This window comes from Chlorocebus sabaeus, chromosome 25 (assembly GCF_047675955.1).
Source record: "Chlorocebus sabaeus isolate Y175 chromosome 25, mChlSab1.0.hap1, whole genome shotgun sequence".
Classification (NCBI taxonomy): domain Eukaryota; kingdom Metazoa; phylum Chordata; class Mammalia; order Primates; family Cercopithecidae; genus Chlorocebus; species Chlorocebus sabaeus.
This window is the reverse complement of record NC_132928.1, coordinates 4,512,948-4,529,697: the sequence shown is the minus strand read 5'-3', so window position 1 is coordinate 4,529,697 and position 16,750 is coordinate 4,512,948. Positions and strand designations below refer to the sequence as shown.

The 16,750-nt window shown below is 38.5% G+C and overlaps 1 protein-coding gene across 1 annotated transcript in view; it reads left to right on the top strand.

Moving 5' to 3' along the window:
- The window catches only part of DNAH14 (dynein axonemal heavy chain 14), a 528,962-nt gene that overhangs the window by 176,260 nt on the left and 335,952 nt on the right, over positions 1-16,750 (top strand). Inside the window, exons 24-26 of the mRNA XM_073011492.1 lie at positions 11,995-12,099; positions 12,192-12,310; positions 13,529-13,603. Coding sequence (XP_072867593.1) covers positions 11,995-12,099; positions 12,192-12,310; positions 13,529-13,603 — 299 coding nt within the window. The remainder of the gene's footprint in view (positions 1-11,994; positions 12,100-12,191; positions 12,311-13,528; positions 13,604-16,750) is intronic.

Below are 16,750 nucleotides of genomic sequence, written 5' to 3'. Positions count from 1 at the left end.
GCCAGTATTTTATTGAGGATTTTTGCATCGATGTTCATCAGGGATATTGGTCTAAAATTCTCTTTTTTTGTTGTGTCTCTGCCAGGCTTTGGTATCAGGATGATGTTGGCCTCATAAAATGAATTAGGGAGGATTCCCTCTTTTTCTATTGATTGGAATAGTTTCAGAAGGAATGGTACCAGCTCCTCCTTGTACCTCTGGTAGAATTCAGCTGTGAATCCATCTCTTCCTGGACTTGTTTTGGTTGGCAGGCTATTAATTATTGCCTCAATTTCAGAGCCCGCTATTGGTCTATTCAGGGATTCAAGTTCTTCCTGGTTTAGTCTTGGAAGAGTGTAAGTGTCCAGGAAATTATCCATTTCTTCTAGATTTTCCAGTTTATTTGCGTAGAGGTGTTTATAGTATTCTCTGATGGTAGTTTGTATTTCTGTGGGGTTGGTGGTGATATCCCCTTTATCATTTTTAATTGCGTCAATTTGATTCTTCTCTCTTTTCTTCTTTATTAGTCTTGCTAGTGGTCTGTCAATTTTGTTGATCTTTTCAAAAAACCAACGCCTGGATTCATTGATTTTTTGGAGGGTTTTTTGTGTCTCTATCTCCTTCAGTTCTGCTCTGATCTTAGTTATTTCTTGCCTTCTGCTAGCTTTCGAATGTGTTTGCTCTTGCTTCTCTAGTTCTTTTAATTGCGATGTTAGAGTGTCAATTTTAGATCTTTCCTGCTTTCTCTTGTGGGCATTTAGTGCTATAGATTTCCCTCTACACACTGCTTTAAATGTGTCCCAGAGATTCTGGTATGTTGTATCTTTGTTCTCATTGGTTTCAAAGAACATCTTTATTTCTGCCTTCATTTCGTTATGTACCCAGTAGTCATTCAGGAGCAGGTTGTTCAGTTTCCATGTAGTTGAGCGGGTTTTGATTGAGTTTGTTAGTCCTGAGTTCTAGTTTGATTGCACTGTGGTCTGAGAGACAGTTTGTTCTAATTTCTGTTCTTGTACATTTGCTGAGGAGTGCTTTACTTCCAATTACGTGGTCAATTTTGGAATAAGTGCGATGTGTTTCTGAGAAGAATGTATATTCTGTTGATTTGGGGTGGAGAGTTCTATAGATGTCTATTAGGTCTGCTTGCTGCAGAGATGAGTTCAATTCCTGGATATCCTTGTTAACTTTCTGTCTCGTTGATCTGTCTAATGTTGACAGTGGAGCGTTGAAGTCTCCCATTATTATTGTGTGGGAGTCTAAGTCTCTTTGTAAGTCTCTAAGGACTTGCTTTATGAATCTGGGTGCTCCTGTATTGGGTGCATATATATTTAGGATAGTTAGCTCTTCCTGTTGAATTGATCCCTTTACCATTATGTAATGGCCTTCTTTGTCTCTTTTGATCTTTGATGGTTTAAAGTCTGTTTTATCAGAGACTAGGATTGCAACCCCCGCTTTTTTTTGTTCTCCATTTGCTTGGTAAATCTTCCTCCATCCCTTTATATTGAGCCTACGTATGTCTCTGCATGTGAGATGGGTCTCCTGAATACAGCAGACTGATGGGTCTTGACTCTTTATCCAGTTTGCCAGTCTGTGTCTTTTAATCGGAGCATTTAGTCCATTTACATTTAAGGTTAAGATTGTTATGTGTGAACTTGATCCTGCCATTATGATATTAAGTGGTTATTTTGCTCGTTAGTTGATGCAGTTTCTTCCTAGCCTCGATGGTCTTTACATTTTGGCATGTTTTTGCAATGGCTGGTACCGGTTGTTCCTTTCCATGTTTAGTGCTTCCTTCAGGGTCTCTTGTAAGGCAGGCCTGGTGGTGACAAAATCTCTAAGCATTTGCTTATCTGTAAAGGATTTTATTTCTCCTTCACTTATGAAACTTAGTTTGGCTGGATATGAAATTCTGGGTTTAAAATTCTTTTCTTTAAGAATGTTGAATATTGGCCCCCACTCTCTTCTGGCTTGTAGAGTTTCTGCCGAGAGATCTGCTGTTAGTCTGATGGGCTTCCCTTTGTGGGTAACCCGACCTTTTTCTCTGGCTTCCCTTAAGATCTTTTCCTTCATTTCAACTTTGGTGAATCTGGCAATTATGTGTCTTGGAGTTGCTCTTCTCGAGGAGTATCTTTGTGGCGTTTTCTGTATTTCCTGGATTTGAATGTTGGCCTGCCCTACTAGGTTGGGGAAGTTCTCCTGGATGATATCATGAAAAGTGTTTTCCAACTTGGTTCCATTTTCCCCCTCACTTTCAGGCACCCCAATCAGACTTAGGTTTGCTCTTTTTACATAATCCCATACTTCTTGCAGGCTTTGTTCATTTCTTTTTCTTCTTTTTTCTTTTGGTTTCTCTTCTCACTTCATTTCATTCATTTGATCCTGAATCGCTGATACTCTTTCTTCCAGTTGATCGAGTCGGTTACTGAAGCTTGTGCATTTGTCACGTATTTCTCGTGTCATGGTTTTCATCTCTTTCATTTTGTTTATGAACTTCTCTGCATTAATTACTCTAGCTATCAATTCTTCCACTCTTTTTTCAAGATTTTTAGTTTCTTTGCGCTGGGTACGTAATTCCTCCTTTAGCTCTGAGAAGTCTGATGGACTGAAGCCTTCTTCTGTCATCTCGTCAAAGTCATTCTCTGTCCAGCTTTGATCTGTTGCTGGTGATGAGCTGCGCTCCTTGTCGGGGGAGATGTGCTCTTATTTTTTGAATTTCCAGCTTTTCTGCCCTGCTTTTTCCCCATCTTTGTGGTTTTATCTTCCTCTGGTCTTTGATGATGGTGACGTACTGATGGGGTTTTGATGGGGTTTTGGTGTAGGTGTCCTTCCTGTTTGATAGTTTTCCTTCTAACAGTCAGGACCCTCAGCTGTAGGTCTGTTGGAGATTGCTTGAGGTCCACTCCAGACCCTGTTTGCCTGGGTATCAGCAGCAGAGGCTGCAGAAGATAGAATATTGCTGAACAGCGAGTGTACCTGTCTGATTCTTGCTTTGGAAGCTTCCTCTCAGGGGTGTACTCCACCCCGTGAGGTGTGGGGTGTCAGACTGCCCCTAGTGGGGGATGTCTCCCAGTTAGGCTACTCAGGGGTCAGGAACCCACTTGAGCAGGCAGTCTGTCCCTTCTCAGATCTCAACCTCCATGATGGGAGATCCACTGCTCTCTTCAAAGCTGTCAGACAGAGTCGTTTGCATCTGCAGAGGTTTCTGCTGCTTTTTTCATTGTTATTGTTGTTTAGCTGTGCCCTGTCCCCAGAGGTGGAGTCTACAGAGACAGGCAGGTTTCCTTGAGCTGCTGTGAGCTCCACCCAGTTCGAGCTTCCTAGTGGCTTTGTTTACCTACTTAAGCCTCATCAATGGCGGGGACCCCTCCCCCAGCCTTGCTGCTGCCTTGCGGTTAGATCGCAGACTGCTGTGCTAGCAAGGAGGGAGGATCCGTGGGCATGGGACCCTCCCGACCAGGTGTGGGGTATAATCTCCTGGTGCGCCCGTTTGCTTAACGCTCAGTATTGGGGTGGGAGTTACCCGATTTTCCAGGTGTTGTGTGTCTCAGTTCCCCTGGCTAGGAAAAGGGATTCCGTTTCCCCTTGTGCTTCCCAGGTGAAGTGATGCCTCGCCCTGCTTCAACTCTCGCTGGTCGGGCTGCAGCAGCTGACCAGCACCAATTGTCCGGCACTCCCTAGTGAGATGACCCCAGTACCTCAGTTGAAAATGCAGAAATCACCGGTCTTCTGTGTCGCTGGCGCTGGGAGTTGGAGACTGGAGCTGTTCCTATTCGGCCATCTTGCTCTGTCCCCCAATGTTTTATATTTTTTATTATAGAGATCTTTCACTTCTTATGTTGATTCCTAGGTACTTAATTTTATGTGTAGCTATTGTAAATGAGATTACTTTCTTGATTTTTTTTTCAAATTATTCACTCTTGGCATATAGAAAAGGTACTGATTTTTGTATGTTGATTTTTGTATCCTGTAACTTTACTTGTTTATCAGTTCTAATAGTTTTTTGGTGGAGTCTTTAGGTTTTTCCTAATATAAGATCATATAATCTGCAAACAAGGAGAGTTTGACTTCTTTTCCAACTTGGATGCCCTTTGTTTCTTTCTTTTTTCTGATTGCTCTAGCTAGGACTTCCAGTATTACTTTGAATAACGGTGGGGAAACTGGGCCGCCTTGTCCTCTATGACCTTCCAGATTTAGAGAAAAGTCTTTCATTTTCTCCCCATTTAGTGTGACACTAGCTGTGAGTCTGTTATATGTGGCTTTTATTATGTTGGATATGTTTCTTCTATATTCAGTGTTGAATTTAATCAAATGCTTTTTCAGCATCAATTGAAATGATATGGTTTTTGTTCTTTATTCTGTTGATATGATGTTTCACACTGATTTATTTGCATATTTTGAACCATCATTGCATAACTGGGATGAATCCCACTTGGTCATGATAAATGACCTTTTAAATGTGTTGTTGACTTTGGTTTGCATGCATTTTGTTGAGGATTTTTGCATCAATTTCCACCAGGGATGTGGGCCTGTAGTTTTCTTTTTTAATATGTCTTTGTCTGCTTTTAGTATCAGGGTAATACTGATATCACAGAATGAGTTTGGAAGTATTCCCTTCTCTTTTTTTTGGAAGACTTTGTGAGGATTGGTATTAGTTCTTCTCTAAATATTTGGCAAAATTCAGCAGTGAAGCATCAGGTCCTGAGCTTTTCTTTGCTGGGAGACTTTTTATTACAGCTTTAATTTCATTACCTGTTATTAGTCTGTTCAGGTTTTATATTTCTTCATGATTCAATCTTGGTAGGTCGTATGTGTTTAGGAATTTATCCATTCCTCCTAGATCTACCAATTTGTTGGCATATAGTTGCTCATTGTAGTCTCTAGTGGTCCTTTGAATTTCTGTGGTACTGGTTGTCATATCTCCTTTTTTAAATCTCTGATTGTATTTATTTGGATCTTCTTTCTTTTTTTTTTTCTTAGTCTGGCTAAAGGTTTGTCAGTTTTCTTTATTTTTTTTAAAAAACAACTTTTCATTTTATTCATCTTTTCTATAGTTTAATTTCATTTATTTCAGTTCTGATCTTTATTTATTTTCTTCTACTAATTTTGAGTTTAGTTTGCTGTTTTCTAATTCTTTAAGATGCGATGTTAGGTTATTTGAAGTTTTTCTACTTTTTTGACATAAACACATCTATAAACTCCCCTTTTGGTATATCCCATAGGTTTTGGTATGTTGTGTTTCTGTTATTATTTGTTTCAATAAATTTTCCAATTTTCTACTTAATGTCTTCATTGACACTGACATAATCATTCAGGAGCATATGGTTTAAATTCCATGTGTTTGTAAAATTTCCTTAATTATTCTTTTAATTGAATTCTAGTTTTATTCCATTGTGGTCAGAAAAGATACTTGGTATTATTTCAATGTTTTTGAATGTTTTAAGACTTATTTTATGGCCTAACATATCATTCCTTGAAAATGATCCATGGACTGAGTAGAATGTGCCTCCTGCAACCATTGGATGAAATGTTCTGTAAATATCTATTAGGTCCATTTGGTCTCTTGTGCAGATTAATTCCAATGTTTCTTTGTTGATTTTCTGTCTGGATGATCTGTCCAATGCTGAAAGTAGAGTACTGAAGTCTCCAGCTAATGGAATGTGGTGTCTCTCTCTCTTTAGCTTGAATAATATTTGCTTTATATATCTGGACCCTTCAGGGTTGGGTGCATTTATATTTATTATTGTTATATCCTCTTGCTGAATTGACCCTTTTATCACTATATAATGACTTTCTTTGTCTTTTTATGGTTTTGTCATGAAATCTAATTCGTGCGATATAAATAAAGCTATTATTGCTCTTTTTTGGTTTCTATTTGCATGGACTATCTTTTTCCACCCTTTTCAGTCTATGTGTGCCTTTATAGGTGAAGTGTGTTTCTTATAGGGAGGAGATTATTGAGTCTTTTTTAAAATCTATTCCGCCACTCTATGTCCTATTGGAGAGTTTGTTCCACTTACATTCAGTGTTATCATTGATAAGTAAGAACTTACACTTGTCATTTTTTAAATTTGTTTTCTGGTTGTTTTGTGGTCTTCTCTTCCTTCTTTCCTTCCCTCTTGGCTTCTTTTTAGTGAAGGTGACTTTCTTTGGTGACATTTTGTAATTTATTGCTTTTTCTTTTTTATATATCCATTTTATCTTTTTGGATTTGAGGTTACCACGAGGATTGCAAATAATATCATTTAACTGTTATTTTAAATTGGTGACAACATAACACTGATTGCATAAACAAACAAATGAGCAAAAACAAAGCTAATAAAAACTCTACACTTTAACTTTGTCCCCCTTTTTAACTTTTTGTTTCTTTCCATTTATACCATATTGTATGATCTATGTCTTGAAAGGTTGTTCTAGTTATTTTTTATTACTTTGTCTTTTAGCCTTTCTACTTAAGATATAGTAGTTTACACACCACAATTACAGCATTATAATATTTTATGTTTTTCTGATTGATGGACTCTCTTCAACAGTTCTTGTATAACAGGTGTCATCTTGTTGAAATCCCTCAGCTTTTGTTTGTTTTGAAAATGTCCCCTTTCTGTTTGAAAGATATTTTGGACAGATATACTATACTAGGGTAAAAGCTTTTTTTCCTTCTGCAGATCAAATAATTCATGCCACTCTCTCTTGGCCTGTAAGGTTTCCACTGAAAAGTCTACTGCCGGATATATTGGAGTTCCATTGTGTTTTATTTGTTTCTTTCCTCTTGCTGCTTTTAGGGTCCTTTCTTTATCCTTGAATTTTGGAAGTTTGCATATCAAATGCCTTGAGAAGAACCCCTCTTCTTTGGGTTACATCTGTTTGGTGTTCTATAACCTTCTTGTACTTCAATACTGATATCTTTCTCTAGGTTTGAGAAGTTTTCTGTTATTATCCATTTCAACCCCTATCTTCATCTCTACCTTCTCTTTAAGGCCAGTAGCTGTTAGCTTTCCTATTTTTAGACTATGTTTTATTTTTCTAGCTGCTATTTTCTAGATCTTGTAGGCATGCTTTATTCTTTTTTATTCTTTTTTCTGATGCCTCATCTGTATTTTTCAAATAGCCTGTCTTCAAGCTCACTAATTCTCTTCTGCTTGATCAATTCTGCTGCTAAGAGACTCTGATGCAGTCTTCAGTATGTCAGTTGCATTTTTCTAATCCAGAATTTCTGCTTTATTCTTTTCAGTTATATCAACTTCTTTGTTAAATTTATCTGGAAGGATTCTGAATTCCTTTTCTTTGTTATCTTTAATTTCTTTGAGTTTCCTTAACATAGGTATTTTGAATTCTCTACCTGAAAAGTCACATATCTCTGTCACTTTGGGGTTGGTCCCTGGAGCCTTATTTAGTTTATTTGGTAAGATTTTGTTTTCCTGGGTGGTCTTGCAGCTTTGTCGGTGTTGGCATTGAAGAGTTATGTAGTTATCATAGTTTTACAGTCTGGGCTTGTTTGAACTTACTGTTCTTGGGCAGGTCTTCCAGGTATTTTAAGAAACTTGGTTGTTACTTTCTATGTTATTGCTCACTGCAGCTGTATTTTCATTAGGGGGTACCCAAAGCTCAGTAATGCTGTGATTCTTGCAGACATATAGAGGCGCCACCTTCGTGGTCTTGGAAAAGATTCAGAAGAATTCTCCAGATTACCAAGCAGAGATTCTTATTCTCTTCCCTTACTTTTTCCCAAACAATGGAGTCACTCTCTGTGTGCTGAGCTGCCTGGAACTGGTGGAGGGGTGACACAGGCATGCACGCGGCCACCATCACTGGAGCTGTGGTGGGTCAGACCTGAAGCCAGCACTGCACTTAAGTCTTATGCAAGGCCCACTGTAATCACTGCTTGGCTACTGCCTATGTTTGCTCAAGGCCCTAGAACTCTATAATCAGCAGGTGGTGAAGCCAGCCACGCTTGTGTTGTTCCCTTAAGAGTAATGAGTTCCCCCTGGGCCCTGGGTGGTCCAGAGATGCCATCTGGGAACTAGTACCTATAGTCAGAAACCTTAGAAATATACTTCTCTATTCTACTACACCTGAGCTGGCACTCAAACCACAAGACACAGTCCTTCCCACTGTTCCTTTCCCTTTCCACAGGCAGAGGAGTCTTTCTCCATGGCCGTCACCACCACAGGTCCATAGGGAGTACTGCAAGGGTACAGCTGATGTTCAGTTAAGCCCAAGGACTCTTTAGGTAGCTTATAGTAAATGCTGCCAGGCTTTGGACTCACCCTTCAGGGTAGTGGACTCCATTCTAGCCCAGGGCAGGTCCAGAAATGCCATCCAAGAGGCAAGGCCTAAAATCAAAGACCCCAAGCGCCTGCTTGTAGCCAAGCTGGTACAAGCTGTAAGGCAAAGTCCACTTTACTCTTTCCTGTGCTTTTCTCAAGCAGAAGTCTTCCCTCCTAGCCAAAACAGCTGGGAACATGTTGGGTCACATGTGAAGCCAAGACTCTCAGAGTCTCACCCAAGGCCCATGGCATGTACTACCTGGCTACTGTTGCTGATTATTCAGAGCCCAAGAGCTGTTTAGTTAGCAGGTGATGAATCCTGCTAGGACTGGATCCTTCTCTTCAAGGCAGCAGGTTCCCTTCTGACCGAGAGTGTGTCTAGAAATGTCATCCAGGATCTAGGGCCTAGAATGGGGGACTCATGACTCTGCCAGGTGCCCTATCCTACTATGGCTGAGCCAGTATCCAAGTTGTAAGAAAAGTCCTCTTTAGTCTTCCCTCTCCTGTCCTAAAGTGGAGGTAAGGAGTCTCTTTTGGAGCTGGGAGCTGTGCTGCCTGGGGTTGAGGGAGAGGTGATGTAAGCTCTCCTTTAGCTGCTTCAGCTGGAGTCTCAATAGGTCATGTGTCCCCCTAGTCCCCTGGCTCTGAGCCCAACATGGCCCTAGGACTTGCCTAGGACTTGCAGTCTTTATGGCCTCTGCTGCCTTTCAAGTTTGTTTAGAACCCCAGAGTACTTTAGCCCACAGAAGCAAGGCTTACCAAAACTCAAGTTCTGACTGCTAGAATGGGTGATTACCCTCTGGCTAGGGCTGGTCTGAATGTTCCCTCTGTGGGCTTCAGCTGAGTTATGTGCAGTGTTGGCAGCACTGAGTTTCAATGCAAAATTCAACAGTCATTGTGCTCTCTCTCCCCCAAGCACACACATTCTCTCTCTCTGCTACGTGTCCACCACAGGGAGTGGGGGAAGGGTGGCTTCAGCAATTCAAGACTGTTTTTCCTACTCTCTTAAGTGTCTCTTTCAGCAATATAAAGTTAAAACCGGGAACTATGAATGCTCACCTTTTTATGAAGATGCTTTTTTCATAGAGATAGTTGTTAAATGTGGTGTATCTGTGGGGAGCACAATCAGTGGAGGAGTCTATTCAGCCGTCTTGCCTTCCTTATCTTTAAGTTGAGAATAATGATAGTGCTACCTTGAAGGGTTTTGTGCTCACTGAGATGATGCATTTAAAGCACAAGTGCTGGCAAAAATAATTGCTTTTTCCCTAACAATGGAGTCTCTCTCTGTGTGCTAAGCTGCCTAGCGCTGGCGGAGGGGTGACACAAGCCCCCTGTGGCCACCATCGCTGGAACTGTGGTGGGTCAGACCTGAAGCCAGCACAGCACTGAGTCTTGTGTAGGTTAACTATTTTTATTAGCACTATTAAGTTGATAAATTCTGCAAAAGTTGAAACAGAATGTTTTTATGAGTCTATAAATTAAATTACTGATTCCATATATTTATACATTGTCAGAACATTAAAGTATAAGCTAGACGTGTATCCTAAAATACTAGATTTTAATTTTTGAGATTTGTGGTGTGTATATTCACTTTACTTCATGAGCCAAGATTTTTATTCAGGCATTAATTGGTTTTGCTTACTGAACACAAGTAACACTGGTTGTGATGAGCCCTCTTAAACAACTATAGGCAATCACAGCCTATACAAAATTTTCTGCCCATATAGGCCCTCTTTTATTGAAATCTGCACTCTGGAACAAGCATAAGGGGCTGCAGCCAGATTGATTCTGGTTAATAAAAGCCGGTTTACCAAATCATCATTGAGATAAGCCTTCCAGATATTTCTAGCACATCTTTAGACTATTACTGAGGATCATTACAAACCAATAGCTTTCCATTTATTCATGTATTGAGCACCATTTTGTATCAGGCACTGCTGCTATGTGCTGGTACTACAAAGATGAAAGAAGTATTCCCTACTATTATAGAACTCAAAATCTATTTTAGGAGACAAAAAAAGTAAGGAGATATTACAATGTGATGTATGCTATGATGGGTTGGATGGTATAGCCATATCAAAGAGTACAAATTAACCCAGCCTGGGAGCAATGATAACTGGCCTTGGTCTTGAAAGAAATGTAGGTGTTAGATAGGTAAAAGAGTTAGATTAGAGGAGGATGGGTAGCTGGGAAGAGTATTTTAGGCAAAGGTAAAAAGTACAAAGACATGGAGCCATGAGCAGGTATGGCACATTCTGGATTTGTAAGCAGAATGGTACAGATAAAACAGGTTGCAAATGGGAAAGTGGTGAAAGATGAGATTCTCCAGTCAAGCAGAGGACAGAGGGTGAAGGGCCTTGAATATCACAATGAGTTTTTACTTTTATGATAGCCACTGAAGAATTTTAAATAAGAGAGTGAAATAATTAAATCAGAAATATCTCTCTGGAAAGAAGCATAGAGTGGATTGGGGACAATGAGAATAGATGTTTAAAAATCAGTTAAAAGACTAGAAATACTGGAGGCTAAAGTAAGGCAATGAGGAAGATGAAAGAAGGTAGAGTTTGGAACATCAGATAGGAAGTAGAGAATAAAAGAAAAAGGTCCCGGGTTATGCCTAGATATGTTTGGTTCATATTGAAAATCTATTACTTATGGAACATTCAAGTGAACATCTTCAATTAGCAATTGGGTATGTAGATCCAGGGCAGAGAGAAGTAATCTGAGCTGAAGAGCAAGTATGTCTGTATCAAATAGCTCAAGAAGAGCATAATGAGTAGGAAAAGTGATGGGGTTGGAACTCAACAGATGTCAGCATTAAGATGTATGGGTCAAAGAGGGACTTTTGATGGAAAATAATAAGATGTAGCTGAGGGGTGAAAGAGAGTGAAATTTCAGAAGTCAAAATGAAGGACAGAGTCAACAGAATCAAATGCTATGGAAATACCACGTAACACAAAGACTGAAAAGTTCCCAGTAAATTTGGTAATAGTCAGGGCCAGGTGGCAGAACACAAGATGACTCAGAGATACAAACAATCTGACTTCACAAGTTCTTTTCAAGAACTTCGTGGAGAGAAGACAAGCAAGTAGACAGTAGCTATAGGAGAACAAAAGGAGATGGAGGGTTTCTTATATTGTTATAATGAGAGAAATTTAGGGGGAGGCCTATTGCAAGGGAGAGATTGAAGTTACAAGAGAGTAATAAATAAATCAAGAGTATCTTAGTCTGGCATAAGTTAATGGGTATCTCTTCCTCTGAAAAGAAGGGAAAGATTGAGACTGGTGTTAATGCCTCTGAGTTGTAGAAAGGAGTGAGAAATGTAGAAATTCTCTGTACAGTGAATGTAATCTGTGATATGGTAACTTAGTCTATAAAGTGATAACTCCACCTATAGGGAAATAAGAGCAGAAAGTCAGAAGTATGGGAAAGCAATGTTGATAAAACCAAAATACAATACTTTATTATTGATCAAGAATAAAATGGTATATGTGTGTCTAAGGGTGGGGTTTTCTTGTTTATTTGGGTTGTAGCTTCATTTGTTTTAGTTTAGCTTTATTAAACTTTTTTTTTTTTTTAGCAATTTAAGTATCACTTTCGTTAAGCATGGAATGTTACTTTGACTGATACTACCATATATACTATAACTAATATTGTGACTTTTGTTTATAAGTATAGGTCAAAATGAGGATGTAATTCATATCATGATTAAATATATATTCTGAATTGCATTTCTTTTGATTCTGGACAGGATTACCTTGAAGTTAAAAGATTAATTTTCCCAAGATTTTACTTTCTTAGCAATGCTGAACTTCTTGATATTCTAGCTGATAGCAGAAATCCTGAGTCTGTACAGGTAATAATGTATTTCTCTGCTCAGCAATATTATATTAGCAATATTCAGATCACAATTCAATAATATTACTGACATTTGTTTCTGGTTCACAGCCTCATCTTGTGAAATGTTTTGGAAATGTAAAACAATTATTGATATGGAAACAAGACATTGGCCCTCCTGCTGTAAAAATGCTAATATCTGCTGAAGGGGAAGGTCTCGTGCTGCCAAAGTATGATAAATGTTACAAACTGTTTAGATTCTATACAACCTCATTATTTAAAATCTCTGCTTTGAAATTTTTGATATATTATAAAAGTTCGCTAAGCAAACTATTTCTTCAAGGATTATATCCTTATGTAAATATACTTTTGCCTTTCCATATTCCCTACAATACATAATCTCACCTTTGCTCTAATTAAAGGTTGAGAAAGTAGTCTTCAAACTCCCGGGTGCATTCTAATTTGTGCTTACGTTTGATTCTATCATTAAATTCTGCCTTAAGTTTCCTACTCTCTTTTTAGTGCTTTCCCCCTTTTTGGTTTTATTATATGAATATAGATATGAAGAAAATTTGCTATTTGGAGTTGTTGATGCAACTCCCACTACTGCTTCTGCTGATCTCTGGTTTCATTATGGTCTGCTCCCAGGCAATAAAGACAAACTAGGTCCATCCATTACACTAATTCAATTTGCCAGCCCCAGCAAGGGCTCTCTAACCTTTGGCAAGTGGTCCTGATGTAAGTTGATTTTTTTAAAAAATGCTGTGCCCAACCCTTCTGATCTACCAAAATCCCTATTCCAACCCTGCTGTTTAAAAGATCCAGTGAGGAAGGCCGGGTGCGGTGGCTCACGCCTGTAATCCCAACACTTTGGGAGGCTGAGGCAGGTGAATTACCTGAGGTCAGGAATTTGAGACCAGCCTGACTAACATGGTGAAACCCCATCTCTACTAAAAATACAAAAATTAGCTGAGCATGGTGGCAGGAGCCTGTAATCCCAGCTACTTGGGGGGATGAGGCAGGAGAATCATTTGAACCCAGGAGGCGGAGGTTACAGTGACCCAAGATGGCACCATTGCACTCCAGCCTGGGCGACAGAACAAGACTCTCTCTCTCAAAAAAAAAAAACAAAAACAAAAACAAATTCCAGTGAGGAATCCAAAACTGTTTTATAACACAGTTTGTTTATCTTGTAAATACCATTTTACATGAAACTTATTTATTGTGTAAATTCATGATTTTGATATCAGAATTTCCTAAAGCACGTTCATATGTTTTCTGCATAGTTTTCTAAATTAAGATCTAGAAAAACCAAAAGGCAGTAGTAGTCCTTTGGCCCATGAATATTATTAAAGTATATACAAAATTTAGTCTATAGGCTTGTCAAAGGACTGAAACATGAATTAAAAAATAATTCTTCATGATATTACTTTTGAAACTAATTTTAGGAAAATTCGTGTAAGAAGCGCTGTAGAACAGTGGCTGGTAAATGTAGAAAAAAGCATGTTTGATGTGCTAAAAAAGTAAGTACAATTTTCAAATCCTAAAATTATATATTATATATATCTATATAATGATGATGGCACATGATGACTAAATGGAAAATAATCGCTTTTACAGTGTAACTGTCAGTTTGAGAGTGTTTACATGGACATCCTTCAGATGGCTGTTGTGTACATTGTGATTCAGCTGTATCAGGAAACTGTTCAGGATCTGAACTCTGTTCAGTAGGGCTCCCATTTCAGCACACCTCTCCACTTTGCATTTTGGTTCTACTTTTACTTCCTAGGATTGTTTGCTTGGTTTAGTCTTTCTAACATTTTCCTTTGTTTACTTGGTTTAGTCTTTCTAACATTTTCCTTTTCATATTTAAGTCTATCATTGCATCTGTTTAGAATGAAGGAAAAAACCTCAGAGTGTGAACTTTTAAAACTAACTTGACTAGAACTGTTATATTGTATTTCTAATTATTCATTGTTGGTTGTAGAAAGGCTATTGACTTTTAGGTTTTCATATCTATAGTTGTTAATATTATTCTGAAGGCCAATACAAGGTTTCTAGAAGCAGAGAAGATTATTATTTACTTACATAAATAACCATTCTGGCTCTCCTTTTCCTCAACTCTTGTAACCACCCAGTGGGTTCACCTTGCTTGCTGCCTGGACGGAGCCAATTTATCAAGTCAGGGGAACTGCAATGGAGAAAGAGTAATTCACACAGAGCCAGCTGTGTAGGAGACCGGAGTCTTATTATTAATCAAATCAGTCTTCCAGAGAATTCGGGGATCAGAGTTTTTAAGGATAATTTGGCAGGTAGGGGCTCCGGAAGTGGGGAGTGCTGATTGGTCAGGTTGAAGATGGAGTCCTAGGGGGGTCAAAGTGAGCTTTTCTTGCTGTCTTCTGTTCCTGGATGGGAGCCCAGAACTGGTTGAGCCAGATTACTGGACTGGGTAGTGTCAGCTGATCCATCAAGTGCAAGGTCTGCAAAATATCTCAAGCACTGATCTTAGGTTTTACAATAGTGATATTATTCTCGGGAACAATTTTGGGAGGTTCAGACTCTTGCAGCACGAGGCTGCATGACCCCTAAACCATAATTTCTAATCTTGTAGATAATTTGTTAGTCCTACGAAGGCAGACTGGTCCCTAGGCAAGACAGGAGTCTTCAGGAAAGGGCTATTGCCGGTTTTGTTTGAGTCAAATTGTCAACTAAATTCCTTCCCAAGATTGGTTCGGCCTACACCCAGGAATGAACAAGGACAGTTTAAGGGTTAGCAGCAAGATGAAGTTAGTTGCGTCTGATCTCTTTCACTGTCATAATTTCCTAAGTTACAATTTTTGCATATGCAGTTTCAAACTTATCCCTGGGGTGATGTGATAACAACCAGAGTTATCTTGTATGTAAAGAGAGACTTCTGTAGGCAAGAAACCCTGAAAAAATGAATCTAGGCATTTAAGTAAAAAAGACAAGCAGTTTTTCAATTGTCCTAGGATTTTTCTGGTTAGACAATTACATCATTTCCTGATAATGATAGTCCTATCTCTTCCTTTGCAATTCTTTTTAAAATGCCATTTTTCATGTTATTTTAGATGCAAATTTTATTTAACATTGGAAAAGTACAACTGACATATTCCTTTTTTTTTTCCTTAATTTATTGGAAAAGCTTCTAGTGTTTGACCATAATGCATAGGTTTCTGGAATGTACACCTCATCAAACTAAAGATATTTCATTCTATTCATAGTTTGCGGAGTTTTAAAGAGATTTAATGTACTTTTAATTTGTATTGAGAAATAACAATTGTATCTATTATGGCATACATTGTGCTGTTTTGATACATGTTGTTTTGATACATATATACAATGTAAAATGATTGATTCAAGCTAATTAATATACTCATCACCTCACATCCTTATTTTTTGTGATGAAAACATTTCAAGTTTACTTTTAGCTATTGCAAAACATACATTATTATTAACTATAGTGACCTGCTGTGCAGTAGATCACTAAAATTTATTCCTAGTCTAACTGAAACTTTGTATCCTTAGACTAACTTCTCCCCTTTCTTCACCCCTCCCCACTTTAACCCTCTGATTAACACCATTCTACTCTCTACTTCTGTGAATAGAGAATGTTTTTTAGATTCTACATGTAAATGAGATCATACAATATTCATCTTTCTTGGCCTGGCTTATTTCACTTAGCATGCATAATGTCCTCCAGGGTTATCTATGTTGTCACAAGTGATAGAATTTACCTCTTTCTTTGGGAGGCCGAGATGGGTGGATCCCCTGAGGTCAGGAGTTTGAGATGAGTCTGGCCAACATGGTGAAACCCTGTCTCTACTAAAAATACAAAATTTAGCCTGGCACGGTGATGCACACCTGTAGTCCCAGCTACTTAGGAGGCTGAGGCAGGAGAATCCCTTAAACTCAGGAGGTGGAGGTTGCAGTGAGCTGAGATTGTGCCACTGCACTCCAGCCTGGGTGACAGAGCAAGACTCCATCTCAAATAAATAAATAAATAATAAATAAATATTTTTTTTCTAAAGAGAATGTACAGGTACATTCATCAAATGTAACAGATCACTAGCAGTACTTTATCTTACCAGAAAACATCAATAGAAGATTTTTATACTCCTAAGTCATAGTTCTCACCTGGCTGAGTGATTGTCAGACATTAACTGTAAGATGTTTTCTGATTTCATAAAGATTAAAATGTAGAAAAAAATTTCTGTCTTAGAATTGATGAAGTAATTATTTTAAAGTTTTCTTCCCTCTCCTTTTATTTTAAAGTTAGTACTGCTTTACTTTAGTTTGGGGCTAGGGACTTGTGTTCTTTTTGATGGTACTAGTTTTTCTAAAATATCTGGTCATTCTTAGTTATCTTTTCATATTTGTACTGGTGAGTCCCTCTTCTAAAAGCAAATACTAGTTTCTGTCTACAACAACCTATATGCTGTGGTTGCAGATGACAAGCAGGGCATGTGGAAGGACCTAGTCTGTGAGTAACTTGCCTTTCAGTGCATGAAGTTCCTTCCCATTTCTCCTCGAGGTCACAAACTACTTGTGACACTGTACTGTGCCTCTAGGTCAGCACGTTTTAAATATTCCATATACTTATATCAGTGCAAGTGTGTAGTAAGATCTTCATTAAAATATTTTGTCAAAAG